Raw genomic sequence first — 17,757 nt, forward strand, 5'->3', positions numbered from 1 at the left:
GACCAGAAAGTTGGCTACTCTTTTCTATAAGAGAGGGAGACCTTCGAGTCTTCCTTTCGGTGCTCCAACTTGGATGCGGGGTCTCAAAACAGTCAGGAGGGGGAGTGCCTTTTCCTGGGTTCCACGGCGCATCCAGGCCTCGTTCTGCCCCATTCTGTGCTGTGTCAGCCCTGGATGGAGTCTTTCTTTCTGAAGTCTCAGCGCACAAGCTCCACGTGATATCGGCCCCAGGTGGAAAGGCATGGAGCTGCTCGTAGGCCGCCAGACCTAGGAAACAGATGGGAGAATGACCCCCTCTCTGCAGATGGAGAGACTGGGGAAACCCTGAGGGGCATATGCTTGTCCAGGGCCACACCACTTATGAGAAGAAGGAGCCTGGTCTGAGAGCAGCGGGGTCCTCGGAGCTCAGGCCCTGGCTGCACCCAGGCCTCCCCAGGGCTGTGGGCTGGGCTGTGTGGCTGTCACTGTGCCTGCACATGGCCTAAGGGGGGTGGTCGAGCAGTCAGAAACCCAGAGATTCCCTTGGGAAGTTTTGGGGAAGGGACCTCAGCACGAACCCCAGGAAATGATGTCACCTGCCAGCAACAGAACCCAACAGAACCCGCAACCCGGGTATCCAGGCCTCCAGAGCGGAGAGGAGCCCCCAGCCAGATCACTTGCTGCCAGGATGTTCTGCTGTTTGCCCCTGCCCAGAGCCCGAGGCCGCAGGAGAGCTCACAGGCAGTGTGCGTGGGCACCCTGTCGACGTTGGCTCAGGGCACCCCCGAGAGGCCTCTGGCCCTTTGCCCGGAGAAACAGAAAGGTAACACGGGGAGCCCCAGGCCGGGCCAGGCCACCTCTCCCATGCCACCCGGAAACACCGGGTCCTTTGCCTGTGTGTGTGGATGCGGGTTTCTCGGGGTGTGTCTCCCTCAAGGAAGCCCAGGCGGATGTGGGGTCAGAAGCCTGCAGACAAGTTGTGTCCACACCCCAGGGGAGAGCAGGCTGGGTGGGATGGGGAGAGTGCGGGCAGCGCCGGCCGCCCAGGCTGACCTCACACCCTCAGGTGGGTCTCTTTCCTCCCGGGTGGGGATGTGAGCAGACACACGTCTCTGACCCTTCTGGGAAGAGAAGTTCGAGCAGGCAGAAGCAGCGGCTCCACTGGCCAGGCCCAGCTCGGAAAACTCCCAGCACGGCTGGCTGACGGTCACTGTCGTTGCAGAGCTTCCCACGTGATGAGGCCGAGGACGGGGACACCTCGTCCACCTCCTGGAGGGAGGGGTCGGAGCACCACTCCCCCGCCCGTGAGGCCCAGTGCAGGCTCCAGGTGAGCGTGCCCACGGAGGCATCAGCCCCACCGGGGCGAAGCGGAGGCGGGGAAGGCCTGCTGCCGAGACACCGCCCAGGATACACCCGGCGGCCCAGTCTGAGGCTGCCACGGAGCTCAGCACACCTGGCTCCGACCCAGAGTCCCGAGAACCCCGGCCTCTGAGGCAGCAGGAGGACCTGGAGCCCAGCACGCCAGAGCACAGAGGTGAGGACGCTGGGGCTGGTGCACGGGAGTGTGTGGGGAGGGGGTGCTGAGCTACACAGGGACGAGTCCCCGAAAGATGCTGCTGGGCCTGCAGCAAGCGCTGGCCTCACACCCCCACCCCCATCTTGCACACTTCAGTCCCAAAAGACATCCGACGCTGGGTATTCTTTGGGAATCTCTTGGAAGCTTTCTGTCCCGGGATACGCACATGCCAAGGCTGGCCTGTGGGTAAACTTTGCTTCTCCCCCAGCTCTAGCACTGGCCTCCAACTGGAACCAGGCTCCACTTCCCAGACCTGTCCCTACAGAGGTGGTGGCTCCAGGTGCAGGACCCAGGAATCCACCGAGGGCTGATGGAGAACCGAGACTTGCCCTCGCAGAGACACCAGGCCAGCTGGGTACTGGCCAGCACACCGGGCAGATCGGATCTCCGTGCCTGCAGGACCCCCAGCTCCAGGCACTGATGTCCCACCCCCTCAGCGAGAACCTCCACCTCCACGTGCACCTGTACCTGCTCGGGCTTTGGCAGGAGAACCCGAGGCAGAGGAGGAGTCACCGCCTCGGCAGGGAGAGCCTGCCCTGGCTCCCGCGCAACACCCAGATGCCGACGATGACTCACCCGCCCCTGCAGAAAGAACGAGCCCCCGCTCTGGACAGAGACCCAGAGCCCTTGCCGGAAACACCACGTCCAGGGCAGCGGTCGGCTCTGCAGCCTCCATCCCTGTCTGCTCACCGTGGACGCCGGCAACTCGTTCTGCCCCCAGGGGACATGGAGTTCCTTTCCCCTGAACTGCTTTGCATTCGGTTTGTTTCCACCTTTCTGGTGATGTTTTATTTTTTGTATGGTTTCGTGTATTTCTGTTGGTTAAGTTGGGATTAGTAAACTTTTTCATCATTGTTGCAATTTGGGAACACTGTTGTGTAACTCTGGTGATACTGTGTTACCATCACCACTTTGTAGTTGCAGACCCCTTCCATCTTTATGCCCCACCCGCAAACAAAGCCTGGATTCAAGGCAAGCACGCCCTGTTCATCCCTCCCCCCGATCCTGAACACAATTTCATCTTTTCTTTCTGCATTCCTTCCTATATTCTTGGTGTCCCCAATCAATGCCTCTCAGTGAAATGACTGAAGGAGTTTTTTTCGGACTCTCCACCTACTGTAAGACTCCATTGGAGAGTTCTCATTTTTATGTCCTTTGAAGTAGCCTTTGATAGCTGAAAGGACGGTGTACGTCCTTTCAAGATATCATGTGCCAAACGAAGCCCTTTTGGCAAATGCCATCATTATCTCCAGGTAGGCATTGCTGTTTGAAGGGTGACATCTCAGCCAGAAGGCAGAGGCTGAGCTCCTCTTGTTGCACCAGCTCCCAAAAGAAGCCAAGAAAGGGAGCTGGAACAACAAACCACCCCAACGCCCAGGAAAGCGTTCTTCACGACAGCAGGCTAGAAAATGACCCAACAACCTTGTGGCCCAGAACCCCTCTAGAAAAATCACTGTTCCATAAAAAAGAGAAACACATGGGAAGTTCCAAGGAGAGGCAATGCCCATGGCCAGTGTACTTTAGAGACGGCCTGACCGCTCCGGGGAAGACACGCACCGACGGAACCCCTTGGGAAACAGCAGTGATAGTCCTCACCGTCGTAAGGGTTTCCTCTGGGGACAACCTGCCCTGGGCACCACATGAGGGAGCAGACCGGCTTCTCTTCCTCTGCCCCCACACCATTCACTCATGAAGGCAGCTCAGGTGTTCTCATGCCCTGCCTGCCTGCCTGCCTGCCTGGCTCATCCGTGAGCTGTGCCCACCTCCAGGGCAGGACTCCACCTTCTCCTCTCTGTGTACCGTGAATCTGCACACAGTGGGCTTTCAGAACCTTAGGAGACTTGAGCCATTCCCACTCGAGCCAGAACCCTCCCCAGGAAGGAAAACAGCTGTGGAGTCATTTTGGCCCCAGCACTGGTTCCCAAACCCTGGCGGCTCCTACAGCCTCTACGGTGTGAAGAGGGAGGTCCCTTTTGACAGAGCTTTCCGGCTGTCAGATCTAAGCTGTTGTTTCACTGTCAGCTGTGTCTCTTCCGTTGCAGCCAGGTGGGCCACGCTGCTCCAAAGGAGCTCACAAGCTGAGGTGCAAGGGAGGTATTGAGAGGACAGGGATGGCTACAACGTGCTGCAAACTGAGTGAGGGTCCCCACAATCCTCAGCAAAGGTCTGTGGCGTGCAAGTGGGGAGTAGAGGGCCCCCAAGTTCCAAAGGAAGGGAGGTACTCGGGAGCTAAAGCCCTTGGCTGCTTTGGTAGCAGCTGCAGATGGCAGCTCGTCCACAGTGCACTTCGAATGAGGTCATATGAGCGGGACTCGGGAAATGGCTCCGAAATCCAGAGAAAGGGGTCAGGGTATGTGGGAATCCGGCGGGGGTGGGGGGTGGATGAAGGAAGGTGTCCTTCCTCTCTCCAGTGCAATTTGGTTTGGTGAGTCTCAAAGCTACCAGATGGCACTTCCCAAGTCAGGCCCCCGCAGGAATCAGGGTGGGCTGCGTGCCTCGGCCCCTGCCACAGGGACAAGCCACACCAGTGGCCTCCCTGAGCTCAAATGGCCGGATCTGGGGGTTCTGTCTGGGTGCACACCTCCTTGCTGTGGCCAAGTTCCCCCCTTCTCTGAGCACCAGCTTCATCCTCTCGAATGAGGACATCGATTGCTACCTTGGCACGTTACTCTCTTCATCCTGTGAAGACTCATTAGGCTTATCCTACAATTACTAGCTGGCCCGAAGAGATATCTCCTGAATCCAGATTAAGCGGGAGTCTCCCAGGCTCATCTGGCATGTCTTCCCTGAAGTCTGCCAAAACCCACACCCTTGCATTTCCAGGGACTCCCCTTAGCCAGCTTGGCAGAAAACCCAGCATGGTTCAAACAAGCTGACAGACAAGCGGGAGAGGACTCACGGGCAGACGGCCTCCCTCAGGTCTCGGGTGGAGCTCTGGGACCACAGAAGCAACGGGCCATCCCAGCCCCTGGGCTCAGCAGTGCCCTCATTCTCAGGCCGGCGGCTCTGCCCTGAGGGGAGCAGGAAGGTCACCAACTGCCGCAGGCGGACCTCAAGCCCCTCCCACTGCTGGAGCCTGACCTCCCCCGGCCCCACCCCTTCCCCTACCCCAGCAGGACGAGAGCTCGTCTTCCCCTGGCTTCCAACGTGAGGCCCGACCCTGGGCCCCGATTGGGCACTGCCCCAGTCCGGAGCCAATCACACTGGCCAGGGAGCTGGAACGCACCGATTGGCCAGGGCCAGGTCATGTGACCATGCTCCCCAGGAAACTCAAATATTACCAAGATTCCCTAACAAACCAATGAACGAAATTATCCAGTAAAGGCAAACCGTACTTTTTAATGAGGCCAATGTGACAGAAAAAAAAAAAAAAAGCTTCACAATGAACTGCTCAAGGAAGCTACTAAATAAACTTTCAGAAAATTTAAGTAGTTTTTTTTTTTTTTTAATAGGGTGACGGAGAGCTATACCTTTCCCATCTATGTGAATTTAGGTTTAAACTAGATTTCCCTTGGCTATTATATAAGACAAAAAAACCCACATCACCCCCTTTCACTTCCCCCACCCCCAAAAAGGGTTTTAGTCTATTGAATTTTTGTGTCCTCAGTTGTGTCTGATTCACGGCAACTCACGAACTCTACACAGCCAGGCTCTTCCGTCCATGGAATTCAGGGCAATTTTTTTCTGTCACAGTAAATGCCCACCCTGGGTGATCCAAAGGCAAGGGCTCAGAGGATCCTGAGAGACTAACTCCTTTCAGCTGAGCACAAAGCTGGCTCCTCACTGGGATGCCTGTGGCCTGGGGCTCCCAGAGGGGAGAGCAGCACTCGCCCCACCGTGTGGTCACTGCTGGAAGTGCAGGCTGCTCTTCACTCCCCCTTGACAGTGTCCCTGAGGGCAGAACAGTGTGAATCTACTCAAGGTGGAAACGCAAACTCCGATGCAACCAGACTTCCCACAAGGTCTCCAAAACCACTCAGGAACAGGGAATTGGAAACTGCAGGGCATGACATGAATGGAGATGGAGACTTGACACCTTACACCGAGTTCACTTCCAGTTATCCCTAGACAAAGTTTCCATGAAAACTCGTCACAAATCTAGAAGAACAATGAGCAGAAACCGGACACGTGCTTTGAGTCTTCACACACAAAACTAAAAGGCAGTCCACAAAACAACCCAGAGAATACAGTGGACTTTGCAAAATCAAAGATATCTACTGTGGGAAAGACCTCATGACAAAAGCAAAAGACAGGTCATACATCGCGAGATGAATGAGTGGAAACACAAAGCTTCTCAAGGATGTGTCTCCAAACAGACAAAGAACACCAACACAACAAGCCTGTGAAAACTAGGGAAAGGTCTGAAGGGGCACCAGACTGAGGAAGACACACACAGAGTATCCCGGATGATGTCCAGCACTGAGGGCCTGAAGAAACAACAGTCTAGTTGCACTCCCTCAGGCCTGTGTGACCCTGGATGAGGCCTCTGTTTCCCGGTGGCTCTGAGAGATGGACAGGGAGGAAGGGGAAGAGAAATCACTTGCATTTCTAATACTCACAGCAAAGTCTTCCAATGAGAAGGGAATTATCACCCCCACTGACAATGCCATTCACTGAAGTGATACCCACGAGTCCATCTAACCCAGAAGGGAAGGAAGGACCTGTTCTCACAAAACGGCGAGAGATGGAAGAAGGAAGATCAAGCCCACACCAATCGCTGCAAAGAGAAGCTGTGCTCAGGGCTTGAAAGAATTCCTATTGGGAAAATGATGTCACAGCCCCACAAGGCAATCCACAGCTTCGATGCTATTCCTCCCAAAATGCCAATGCATTTTCGCACCGAACAAAGAATTGCAAAAGGGGTTACGGAAACAGAAAAGAGCCTAAATTGTCAATACAATCCGACGAAAAAGCCCCGATACGGACATCCAAGGTTGTGTGAAAGGAAATTAGACGAGCAAACTAGGATCCTCAGGAGAGTATCGGAGAAGGCGATGGCGACCCACTCCAGTACTCTTGCCTGGAAAATGCCCTGGACAGAGGAGCCTGGTAGGCTGCAGGCCATGGGGTCGCGCAGAGTCAGACACGACTGAAGTGACTTAGCCGCAGCGGCAGCAGCAGGACAGTATGCTATTGGGAATACAACAACACACACAGATCCAGATCGATGGAATAAAGTTGAGGGTCCAGAAACAAACCCCGGCATCCATGGTCAACTCGTCTCTGACACAGAAGGGGAGAATATCCAAATGGGAACAAGAAAGCCTCTTCAATCAATGTCCATGGGAAAACCAGACAGCTACATCTGAAGAACGCTATTGGTTTTGATCTCACACCACCTCAATATCGGGGAAAACCCTCACCCTAAAGGCTGATGTCATGAGATAGCTAGAAAGAAGCGTAGGTCAAAGGCTCCTTAACATCAGAGCCTCCTTGCCATTTGCTGGGCGGAGGTAGAAATGGGTCTCTTCAAGTAAGGGAAAGAGGGAAACGAAGTACACCAATGGGTTTCCATCCAATGGAACCTCTTCACAACAGAGAAGCTAAGCATTCACAAATGCAAAAGATAGGAAACGGAACATGAGAGACTCCTTGCAAGTGGTGTATCTGAGAAGGGGTTCATATGGAAAGAGACGAAGAATGCACAGCACTCAGATTCCAAGAAACACCACCACCACCCTTGACCCTTCCCCCATGACCAACTCCGACCTAAAGCCTTTCTCTCCCTCTAACCTATCCCTAAAACATAACCCTCATCTAATCATATACATGTGCATTCCTAGCATCCATCCATCCACACACGAGAGAGAAAGAGGAAGACACAGACTGAATCGAGAAAGGAAAAGAGAGGGACACAGCCAGAGAGAGACACGGAACCAAAGAGAGGAAAGGAGTCGATGGCCCAGACTTTTCATCACTCTGTCTCGAAGGTAGAAGCAATGACAGCGCCCATCCACCCCAGAAGGGGGAAAAGGACGGAAGGTTTGGAGAGGAAAAGACAAGAACCCAGGGATCCATTAGAAGCTCAGCCACCCGCAGAAGCCGAGCTGGGACACTTGAACAGAATCTCAATGCAAACAGAGGACCAGAAAGTTGGCTACTCTTTTCTATAAGAGAGGGAGACCTTCGAGTCTTCCTTTCGGTGCTCCAACTTGGATGCGGGGTCTCAAAACAGTCAGGAGGGGGAGTGCCTTTTCCTGGGTTCCACGGCGCATCCAGGCCTCGTTCTGCCCCATTCTGTGCTGTGTCAGCCCTGGATGGAGTCTTTCTTTCTGAAGTCTCAGCGCACAAGCTCCACGTGATATCGGCCCCAGGTGGAAAGGCATGGAGCTGCTCGTAGGCCGCCAGACCTAGGAAACAGATGGGAGAATGACCCCCTCTCTGCAGATGGAGAGACTGGGGAAACCCTGAGGGGCATATGCTTGTCCAGGGCCACACCACTTATGAGAAGAAGGAGCCTGGTCTGAGAGCAGCGGGGTCCTCGGAGCTCAGGCCCTGGCTGCACCCAGGCCTCCCCAGGGCTGTGGGCTGGGCTGTGTGGCTGTCACTGTGCCTGCACATGGCCTAAGGGGGGTGGTCGAGCAGTCAGAAACCCAGAGATTCCCTTGGGAAGTTTTGGGGAAGGGACCTCAGCACGAACCCCAGGAAATGATGTCACCTGCCGGCAACAGAACCCAACAGAACCCGCAACCCGGGTATCCAGGCCTCCAGAGCGGAGAGGAGCCCCCAGCCAGATCACTTGCTGCCAGGATGTTCTGCTGTTTGCCCCTGCCCAGAGCCCGGGGCTGCAGGAGAGCTCACAGGCAGTGTGCGTGGGCACCCTGTCGACGTTGGCTCAGGGCACCCCCGAGAGGCCTCTGGCCCTTTGCCCGGAGAAACAGAAAGGTAACACGGGGAGCCCCAGGCCGGGCCAGGCCACCTCTCCCATGCCACCCGGAAACACCGGGTCCTTTGCCTGTGTGTGTGGATGCGGGTTTCTCGGGGTGTGTCTCCCTCAAGGAAGCCCAGGCGGATGTGGGGTCAGAAGCATGCGGACAAATTGTGTCCACACCCCAGGGGAGAGCAGGCTGGGTGGGATGGGGAGAGTGCGGGCAGCGCCGGCCGCCCAGGCTGACCTCACACCCTCAGGTGGGTCTCTTTCCTCCCGGGTGGGGATGTGAGCAGACACACGTCTCTGACCCTTCTGGGAAGAGAAGTTCGAGCAGGCAGAAGCAGCGGCTCCACTGGCCAGGCCCAGCTCGGAAAACTCCCAGCACGGCTGGCTGACGGTCACTGTCGTTGCAGAGCTTCCCACGTGATGAGGCCGAGGACGGGGACACCCCGTCCACCTCCTGGAGGGAGGGGTCGGAGCACCACCCCCCCGCCCGTGAGGCCCAGTGCAGGCTCCAGGTGAGCGTGCCCACGGAGGCATCAGCCCCACCGGGGGCGAAGCGGAGGCGGGGAAGGCCTGCTGCCGAGACACCGCCCAGGATACACCCGGCTGCCCAGTCTGAGGCTGCCACGGAGCTCAGCACACCCGGCTCCGACCCAGAGTCCCGAGAACCCCGGCCTCTGAGGCAGCAGGAGGACCTGGAGCCCAGCACGCCAGAGCACAGAGGTGAGGACGCTGGGGCTGGTGCACGGGAGTGTGTGGGGAGGGGGTGCTGAGCTACACAGGGACGAGTCCCCGAAAGATGCTGCTGGGCCTGCAGCAAGCGCTGGCCTCACACCCCCACCCCCATCTTGCACACTTCAGTCCCAAAAGACATCCGACGCTGGGTATTCTTTGGGAATCTCTTGGAAGCATTCTGTCCCGGGATACGCACATGCCAAGGCTGGCCTGTGGGTAAACTTTGCTTCTCCCCCAGCTCTAGCACTGGCCTCCAACTGGAACCAGGCTCCACTTCCCAGACCTGTCCCTACAGAGGTGGTGGCTCCAGGTGCAGGACCCAGGAATCCACCGAGGGCTGATGGAGAACCGAGACTTGCCCTCGCAGAGACACCAGGCCAGCTGGGTACTGGCCAGCACACCGGGCAGATCGGATCTCCGTGCCTGCAGGACCCCCAGCTCCAGGCACTGATGTCCCACCCCCTCAGCGAGAACCTCCACCTCCACGTGCACCTGTACCTGCTCGGGCTTTGGCAGGAGAACCCGAGGCAGAGGAGGAGTCACCGCCTCGGCAGGGAGAGCCTGCCCTGGCTCCCGCGCAACACCCAGACGCCGACGATGACTCACCCGCCCCTGCAGGAAGAACGAGCCCCCGCTCTGGACAGAGACCCAGAGCCCTTGCCGGAAACACCACGTCCAGGGCAGCGGTCGGCTCTGCAGCCTCCATCCCTGTCTGCTCACCGTGGACGCCGGCAACTCGTTCTGCCCCCAGGGGACATGGAGTTCCTTTCCCCTGAACTGCTTTGCATTTGGTTTGTTTCCACCTTTCTGGTGATGTTTTATTGTTTGTATGGTTTCGTGTATTTCTGTTGGTTAAGTTGGGATTAGTAAACTTTTTCATCATTGTTGCAATTTGGGAACACTGTTGTGTAACTCTGGTGATACTGTGTTACCATCACCACTTTGTAGTTGCAGACCCCTTCCATCTTTATGCCCCACCCGCCAACAAAGCCTGGATTCAAGGCAAGCACGCCCTGTTCATCCCTCCCCCCGATCCTGAACACAATTTCATCTTTTCTTTCGGCATTCCTTCCTATATTCTTGGTGTCCCCAATCAATGCCTCTCAGTGAAATGACTGAAGGAGTTTTTTTCGGACTCTCCACCTACTGTAAGACTCCATTGGAGAGTTCTCATTTTTATGTCCTTTGAAGTAGCCTTTGATAGCTGAAAGGACGGTGTACGTCCTTTCAAGATATCATGTGCCAAACGAAGCCCTTTTGGCAAATGCCATCATTATCTCCAGGCAGGCATTGCTGTTTGAAGGGTGACATCTCAGCCAGAAGGCAGAGGCTGAGCTCCTCTTGTTGCACCAGCTCCAAAAAGAAGCCAAGAAAGGGAGCTGGAACAACAAACCACCCCAACGCCCAGGAAAGCGTTCTTCACGACAGCAGGCTAGAAAATGACCCAACAACCTTGTGGCCCAGAACCCCTCTAGAAAAATCACTGTTCCATAAAAAAGAGAAACACATGGGAAGTTCCAAGGAGAGGCAATGCCCACGGCCAGTGTACTTTAGAGACGGCCTGACCGCTCCGGGGAAGACACGCACCGACGGAACCCCTTGGGAAACAGCAGTGATAGTCCTCACCGTCGTAAGGGTTTCCTCTGGGGACAACCTGCCCTGGGCACCACATGAGGGAGCAGACCGGCTTCTCTTCCTCTGCCCCCACACCATTCACTCATGAAGGCAGCTCAGGTGTTCTCATGCCCTGCCTGCCTGCCTGCCTGCCTGGCTCATCCGTGAGCTGTGCCCACCTCCAGGGCAGGACTCCACCTTCTCCTCTCTGTGTACCGTGAATCTGCACACAGTGGGCTTTCAGAACCTTAGGAGACTTGAGCCATTCCCACTCGAGCCAGAACCCTCCCCAGGAAGGAAAACAGCTGTGGAGTCATTTTGGCCCCAGCACTGGTTCCCAAACCCTGGCGGCTCCTACAGCCTCTACGGTGTGAAGAGGGAGGTCCCTTCTGACAGAGCTTTCCGGCTGTCAGATCTAAGCTGTTGTTTCACTGTCAGCTGTGTCTCTTCCGTTGCAGCCAGGTGGGCCACGCTGCTCCAAAGGAGCTCACAAGCTGAGTTGCAAGGGAGGTATTGAGAGGACAGGGATGGCTACAACGTGCTGCAAACTGAGTGAGGGTCCCCACAATCCTCAGCAAAGGTCTGTGGCGTGCAAGTGGGGAGTAGAGGGCCCCCAAGTTCCAAAGGAAGGGAGGTACTCGGGAGCTAAAGCCCTTGGCTGCTGTGGTAGCAGCTGCAGATGGCAGCTCGTCCACAGTGCACTTCGAATGAGGTCATATGAGCGGGACTCGGGAAATGGCTCCGAAATCCAGAGAAAGGGGTCAGGGTATGTGGGAATCCGGCGGGGGTGGGGGGTGGATGAAGGAAGGTGTCCTTCCTCTCTCCAGTGCAATTTGGTTTGGTGAGTCTCAAAGCTACCAGATGGCACTTCCCAAGTCAGGCCCCCGCAGGAATCAGGGTGGGCTGCGTGCCTCGGCCCCTGCCACAGGGACAAGCCACACCAGTGGCCTCCCTGAGCTCAAATGGCCGGATCTGGGGCTTCTGTCTGGGTGCACACCTCCTTGCTGTGGCCAAGTTCCCCCCTTCTCTGAGCACCAGCTTCATCCTCTCGAATGAGGACATCGATTGCTACCTTGGCACGTTACTCTCTTCATCCTGTGAAGACTCATTAGGCTTATCCTACAATTACTAGCTGGCCCGAAGAGATATCTCCTGAATCCAGATTAAGGGGGAGTCTCCCAGGCTCATCTGGCATGTCTTCCCTGAAGTCTGCCAAAACCCACACCCTTGCATTTCCAGGGACTCCCCTTAGCCAGCTGGGCAGAAAACCCAGCATGGTTCAAACAAGCTGACAGACAAGCGGGAGAGGACTCACGGGCAGACGGCCTCCCTCAGGTCTCGGGTGGAGCTCTGGGACCACAGCAGCAACGGGCCATCCCAGCCCCTGGGCTCAGCAGTGCCCTCATTCTCAGGCCGGCGGCTCTGCCCTGAGGGGAGCAGGAAGGTCACCAACTGCCGCAGGCGGACCTCAAGCCCCTCCCACTGCTGGAGCCTGACCTCCCCCGGCCCCACCCCTTCCCCTACCCCAGCAGGACGAGAGCTCGTCTTCCCCTGGCTTCCAACGTGAGGCCCGACCCTGGGCCCCGATTGGGCACTGCCCCAGTCCGGAGCCAATCACAGTGGCCAGGGAGGTGGAACGCACCGATTGGCCAGGGCCAGGTCATGTGACCATGCTCCCCAGGAAACTCAAATATTACCAAGATTCCCTAACAAACCAATGAACGAAATTATCCAGTAAAGGCAAACCGTACTTTTTAATGAGGCCAATGTGACAGAAAAAAAAAAAAAAAAGCTTCACAATGAACTGCTCAAGGAAGCTACTAAATAAACTTTCAGAAAATTTAAGTAGTTTTTTTTTTTTTTTAATAGGGTGACGGAGAGCTATACCTTTCCCATCTATGTGAATTTAGGTTTAAACTAGATTTCCCTTGGCTATTATATAAGACAAAAAAGCCCACATCACCCCCTTTCACTTCCCCCACCCCCAAAAAGGGTTTTAGTCTATTGAATTTTTGTGTCCTCAGTTGTGTCTGATTCACGGCAACTCACGAACTCTACACAGCCAGGCTCTTCCGTCCATGGAATTCAGGGCAATTTTTTTCTGTCACAGTAAATGCCCACCCTGGGTGATCCAAAGGCAAGGGCTCAGAGGATCCTGAGAGACTAACTCCTTTCAGCTGAGCACAAAGCTGGCTCCTCACTGGGATGCCTGTGGCCTGGGGCTCCCAGAGGGGAGAGCAGCACTCGCCCCACCGTGTGGTCACTGCTGGAAGTGCAGGCTGCTCCTCACTCCCCCTTGACAGTGTCCCTGAGGGCAGAACAGTGTGAATCTACTCAAGGTGGAAACGCAAACTCCGATGCAACCAGACTTCCCACAAGGTCTCCAAAACCACTCAGGAACAGGGAATTGGAAACTGCAGGGCATGACATGAATGGAGATGGAGACTTGACACCTTACACCGAGTTCACTTCCAGTTATCCCTAGACAAAGTTTCCATGAAAACTCGTCACAAATCTAGAAGAACAATGAGCGGAAACCGGACACGTGCTTTGAGTCTTCACACACAAAACTAAAAGGCAGTCCACAAAACAACCCAGAGAATACAGTGGACTTTGCAAAATCAAAGATATCTACTGTGGGAAAGACCTCATGACAAAAGCAAAAGACAGGTCATACATCGCGAGACGAATGAGTGGAAACACAAAGCTTCTCAAGGATGTGTCTCCAAACAGACAAAGAACACCAACACGACAAGCCTGTGAAAACTAGGGAAAGGTCTGAAGGGACACCAGACTGAGGAAGACACACACAGAGTATCCCGGATGATGTCCAGCACAGAGGGCCTGAAGAAACAACAGTCTAGTTGCACTCCCTCGGGCCTGTGTGACCCTGGATGAGGCCTCTGTTTCCCGGTGGCTCTGACAGATGGACAGGGAGGAAGGGGAAGAGAAATCACTTGCATTTCTAATACTCACAGCAAAGTCTTCCAATGAGAAGGGAATTATCACCCCCACTGACAATGCCATTCACTGAAGTGATACCCACGAGTCCATCTAACCCAGAAGGGAAGGAAGGACCTGTTCTCACAAAACGGCGAGAGATGGAAGAAGGAAGATCAAGCCCACACCAATCGCTGCAAAGAGAAGCTGTGCTCAGGGCTTGAAAGAATTCCTATTGGGAAAATGATGTCACAGCCCCACAAGGCAATCCACAGCTTCGATGCTATTCCTCCCAAAATGCCAATGCATTTTCGCACCGAACAAAGAATTGCAACAGGGGTTTCGGAAACAGAAAAGAGCCTAAATTGTCAATACAATCCGACGAAAAAGCCCCGATACGGACATCCAAGGTTGTGTGAAAGGAAATTAGACGAGCAAACTAGGATCCTCAGGAGAGTATCGGAGAAGGCGATGGCGACCCACTCCAGTACTCTTGCCTGGAAAATGCCCTGGACAGAGGAGCCTGGTAGGCTGCAGGCCATGGGGTCGCGCAGAGTCAGACACGACTGAAGTGACTTAGCCGCAGCGGCAGCAGCAGGACAGTATGCTATTGGGAATACAACAACACACACAGATCCAGATCGATGGAATAAAGTTGAGGGTCCAGAAACAAACCCCGGCATCCATGGTCAACTCGTCTCTGACACAGAAGGGGAGAATATCCAAATGGGAACAAGAAAGCCTCTTCAATCAATGTCCATGGGAAAACCAGACAGCTACATCTGAAGAACGCTATTGGTTTTGATCTCACACCACCTCAATATCGGGGAAAACCCTCACCCTAAAGGCTGATGTCATGAGATAGCTAGAAAGAAGCGTAGGTCAAAGGCTCCTTAACATCAGAGTCTCCTTGCCATTTGCTGGGCGGAGGTAGAAATGGGTCTCTTCAAGTAAGGGAAAGAGGGAAACGAAGTACACCAATGGGTTTCCATCCAATGGAACCTCTTCACAACAGAGAAGCTAAGCATTCACAAATGCAAAAGATAGGAAACGGAACATGAGAGACTCCTTGCAAGTGGTGTATCTGAGAAGGGGTTCATATGGAAAGAGACGAAGAATGCACAGCACTCAGATTCCAAGAAACACCACCACCACCCTTGACCCTTCCCCCATGACCAACTCCGACCTAAAGCCTTTCTCTCCCTCTAACCTATCCCTAAAACATAACCCTCATCTAATCATATACATGTGCATTCCTAGCATCCATCCATCCACACACGAGAGAGAAAGAGGAAGACACAGACTGAATCGAGAAAGGAAAAGAGAGGGACACAGCCAGAGAGAGACACGGAACCAAAGAGAGGAAAGGAGTCGATGGCCCAGACTTTTCATCACTCTGTCTCGAAGGTAGAAGCAATGACAGCGCCCATCCACCCCAGAAGGGGGAAAAGGACGGAAGGTTTGGAGAGGAAAAGACAAGAACCCAGGGATCCATTAGAAGCTCAGCCACCCGCAGAAGCCGAGCTGGGACACTTGAACAGAATCTCAATGCAAACAGAGGACCAGAAACTTGGCTACTCTTTTCTATAAGAGAGGGAGACCTTCGAGTCTTCCTTTCGGTGCTCCAACTTGGATGCGGGGTCTCAAAACAGTCAGGAGGGGGAGTGCCTTTTCCTGGGTTCCACGGCGCATCCAGGCCTCGTTCTGCCCCATTCTGTGCTGTGTCAGCCCTGGATGGAGTCTTTCTTTCTGAAGTCTCAGCGCACAAGCTCCACGTGATATCGGCCCCAGGTGGAAAGGCATGGAGCTGCTCGTAGGCCGCCAGACCTAGGAAACAGATGGGAGAATGACCCCCTCTCTGCAGATGGAGAGACTGGGGAAACCCTGAGGGGCATATGCTTGTCCAGGGCCACACCACTTATGAGAAGAAGGAGCCTGGTCTGAGAGCAGCGGGGTCCTCGGAGCTCAGGCCCTGGCTGCACCCAGGCCTCCCCAGGGCTGTGGGCTGGGCTGTGTGGCTGTCACTGTGCCTGCACATGGCCTAAGGGGGGTGGTCGAGCAGTCAGAAACCCAGAGATTCCCTTGGGAAGTTTTGGGGAAGGGACCTCAGCACGAACCCCAGGAAATGATGTCACCTGCCGGCAACAGAACCCAACAGAACCCGCAACCCGGGTATCCAGGCCTCCAGAGCGGAGAGGAGCCCCCAGCCAGATCACTTGCTGCCAGGATGTTCTGCTGTTTGCCCCTGCCCAGAGCCCGGGGCCGCAGGAGAGCTCACAGGCAGTGTGCGTGGGCACCCTGTCGACGTTGGCTCAGGGCACCCCCGAGAGGCCTCTGGCCCTTTGCCCGGAGAAACAGAAAGGTAACACGGGGAGCCCCAGGCCGGGCCAGGCCACCTCTCCCATGCCACCCGGAAACACCGGGTCCTTTGCCTGTGTGTGTGGATGCGGGTTTCTCGGGGTGTGTCTCCCTCAAGGAAGCCCAGGCGGATGTGGGGTCAGAAGCCTGCGGACAAGTTGTGTCCACACCCCAGGGGAGAGCAGGCTGGGTGGGATGGGGAGAGTGCGGGCAGCGCCGGCCGCCCAGGCTGACCTCACACCCTCAGGTGGGTCTCTTTCCTCCCGGGTGGGGATGTGAGCAGACACACGTCTCTGACCCTTCTGGGAAGAGAAGTTCGAGCAGGCAGAAGCAGCGGCTCCACTGGCCGGGCCCAGCTCGGAAAACTCCCAGCACGGCTGGCTGACGGTCACTGTCGTTGCAGAGCTTCCCACGTGATGAGGCCGAGGACGGGGACACCCCGTCCACCTCCTGGAGGGAGGGGTCGGAGCACCACCCCCCCGCCCGTGAGGCCCAGTGCAGGCTCCAGGTGAGCGTGCCCACGGAGGCATCAGCCCCACCGGGGGCGAAGCGGAGGCGGGGAAGGCCTGCTGCCGAGACACCGCCCAGGATACACCCGGCGGCCCAGTCTGAGGCTGCCACGGAGCTCAGCACACCCGGCTCCGACCCAGAGTCCCGAGAACCCCGGCCTCTGAGGCAGCAGGAGGACCTGGAGCCCAGCACGCCAGAGCACAGAGGTGAGGACGCTGGGGCTGGTGCACGGGAGTGTGTGGGGAGGGGGTGCTGAGCTACACAGGGACGAGTCCCCGAAAGATGCTGCTGGGCCTGCAGCAAGCGCTGGCCTCACACCCCCACCCCCATCTTGCACACTTCAGTCCCAAAAGACATCCGACGCTGGGTATTCTTTGGGAATCTCTTGGAAGCATTCTGTCCCGGGATACGCACATGCCAAGGCTGGCCTGTGGGTAAACTTTGCTTCTCCCCCAGCTCTAGCACTGGCCTCCAACTGGAACCAGGCTCCACTTCCCAGACCTGTCCCTACAGAGGTGGTGGCTCCAGGTGCAGGACCCAGGAATCCACCGAGGGCTGATGGAGAACCGAGACTTGCCCTCGCAGAGACACCAGGCCAGCTGGGTACTGGCCAGCACACCGGGCAGATCGGATCTCCGTGCCTGCAGGACCCCCAGCTCCAGGCACTGATGTCCCACCCCCTCAGCGAGAACCTCCACCTCCACGTGCACCTGTACCTGCTCGGGCTTTGGCAGGAGAACCCGAGGCAGAGGAGGAGTCACCGCCTCGGCAGGGAGAGCCTGCCCTGGCTCCCGCGCAACACCCAGACGCCGACGATGACTCACCCGCCCCTGCAGGAAGAACGAGCCCCCGCTCTGGACAGAGACCCAGAGCCCTTGCCGGAAACACCACGTCCAGGGCAGCGGTCGGCTCTGCAGCCTCCATCCCTGTCTGCTCACCGTGGACGCCGGCAACTCGTTCTGCCCCCAGGGGACATGGAGTTCCTTTCCCCTGAACTGCTTTGCATTTGGTTTGTTTCCACCTTTCTGGTGATGTTTTATTGTTTGTATGGTTTCGTGTATTTCTGTTGGTTAAGTTGGGATTAGTAAACTTTTTCATCATTGTTGCAATTTGGGAACACTGTTGTGTAACTCTGGTGATACTGTGTTACCATCACCACTTTGTAGTTGCA

General features: G+C 55.9%; 2 protein-coding genes and 2 long non-coding RNA genes across 5 annotated transcripts in view; 2 read left to right on the plus strand and 2 right to left on the minus strand.

Moving 5' to 3' along the window:
• LOC145517957 (uncharacterized) lies at positions 1-4,674 on the minus strand. The gene is made up of 2 exons (XR_014062443.1): positions 4,455-4,674; positions 1-267 (listed from the first exon to the last, which is right to left on the minus strand). It is a non-coding gene; the product is annotated as an uncharacterized LOC145517957 (long non-coding RNA).
• LOC145517884 (uncharacterized) lies at positions 454-10,055 on the plus strand. Of its 2 annotated transcripts, none has more exons than XM_081521211.1 (3): positions 454-802; positions 8,840-9,152; positions 9,403-10,055. In XM_081521211.1, the coding sequence occupies exons 1-3, from the start codon at positions 566-568 to the stop codon at positions 10,029-10,031; spliced, it is 1,179 nt and encodes a 392-aa protein (XP_081377337.1). In that variant the 5' UTR covers positions 454-565; the 3' UTR covers positions 10,032-10,055. The 2 variants fall into 2 exon arrangements, with proteins under 2 accessions (XP_081377337.1, XP_081377336.1); XM_081521210.1 differs by lacking the exon at positions 454-802 and adding an exon at positions 8,093-8,440.
• Positions 4,877-17,757, minus strand: part of LOC145517948 (uncharacterized) — a 91,365-nt gene continuing 78,484 nt past the window's right edge. Inside the window, exons 22-24 of the long non-coding RNA XR_014062434.1 lie at positions 15,320-15,545; positions 12,094-12,205; positions 4,877-7,905 (exon numbers count right to left, since the gene is read on the minus strand). This is a non-coding gene — a long non-coding RNA (uncharacterized LOC145517948). The remainder of the gene's footprint in view (positions 7,906-12,093; positions 12,206-15,319; positions 15,546-17,757) is intronic.
• Positions 15,911-17,695, plus strand: LOC145517911 (uncharacterized). Its single transcript, XM_081521242.1, has 3 exons — positions 15,911-16,080; positions 16,480-16,792; positions 17,043-17,695. Exons 1-3 carry the CDS (start codon positions 15,946-15,948, stop codon positions 17,669-17,671), a joined length of 1,077 nt encoding a protein of 358 aa, XP_081377368.1. The 5' UTR covers positions 15,911-15,945; the 3' UTR covers positions 17,672-17,695.

Source organism: Giraffa tippelskirchi, chromosome 8 (genome assembly GCF_054371585.1).
Source record: "Giraffa tippelskirchi isolate mGirTip1 chromosome 8, T2T-mGirTip1v1.2.pri, whole genome shotgun sequence".
Taxonomy (NCBI): Eukaryota; Metazoa; Chordata; class Mammalia; order Artiodactyla; family Giraffidae; genus Giraffa; species Giraffa tippelskirchi.

Excerpts from the sequence above, each read along its gene's own strand:
- LOC145517911 (XM_081521242.1), top strand. The coding sequence starts at position 15,946 with ATGTTCTGCTGTTTGCCCCTGCCCAGAGCCCGGGGCCGCAGGAGAGCT. Across the intron at positions 16,081-16,479 it reads TTGCCCGGAGAAACAGAAAG|AGCTTCCCACGTGATGAGGC; the intron begins GTAACACGGGGA and ends CTGTCGTTGCAG. Across the intron at positions 16,793-17,042 it reads CAGCACGCCAGAGCACAGAG|CTCTAGCACTGGCCTCCAAC; the intron begins GTGAGGACGCTG and ends CTTCTCCCCCAG.
- LOC145517884 (XM_081521211.1), top strand. The coding sequence starts at position 566 with ATGATGTCACCTGCCAGCAACAGAACCCAACAGAACCCGCAACCCGGG. Across the intron at positions 803-8,839 it reads TTGCCCGGAGAAACAGAAAG|AGCTTCCCACGTGATGAGGC; the intron begins GTAACACGGGGA and ends CTGTCGTTGCAG. Across the intron at positions 9,153-9,402 it reads CAGCACGCCAGAGCACAGAG|CTCTAGCACTGGCCTCCAAC; the intron begins GTGAGGACGCTG and ends CTTCTCCCCCAG.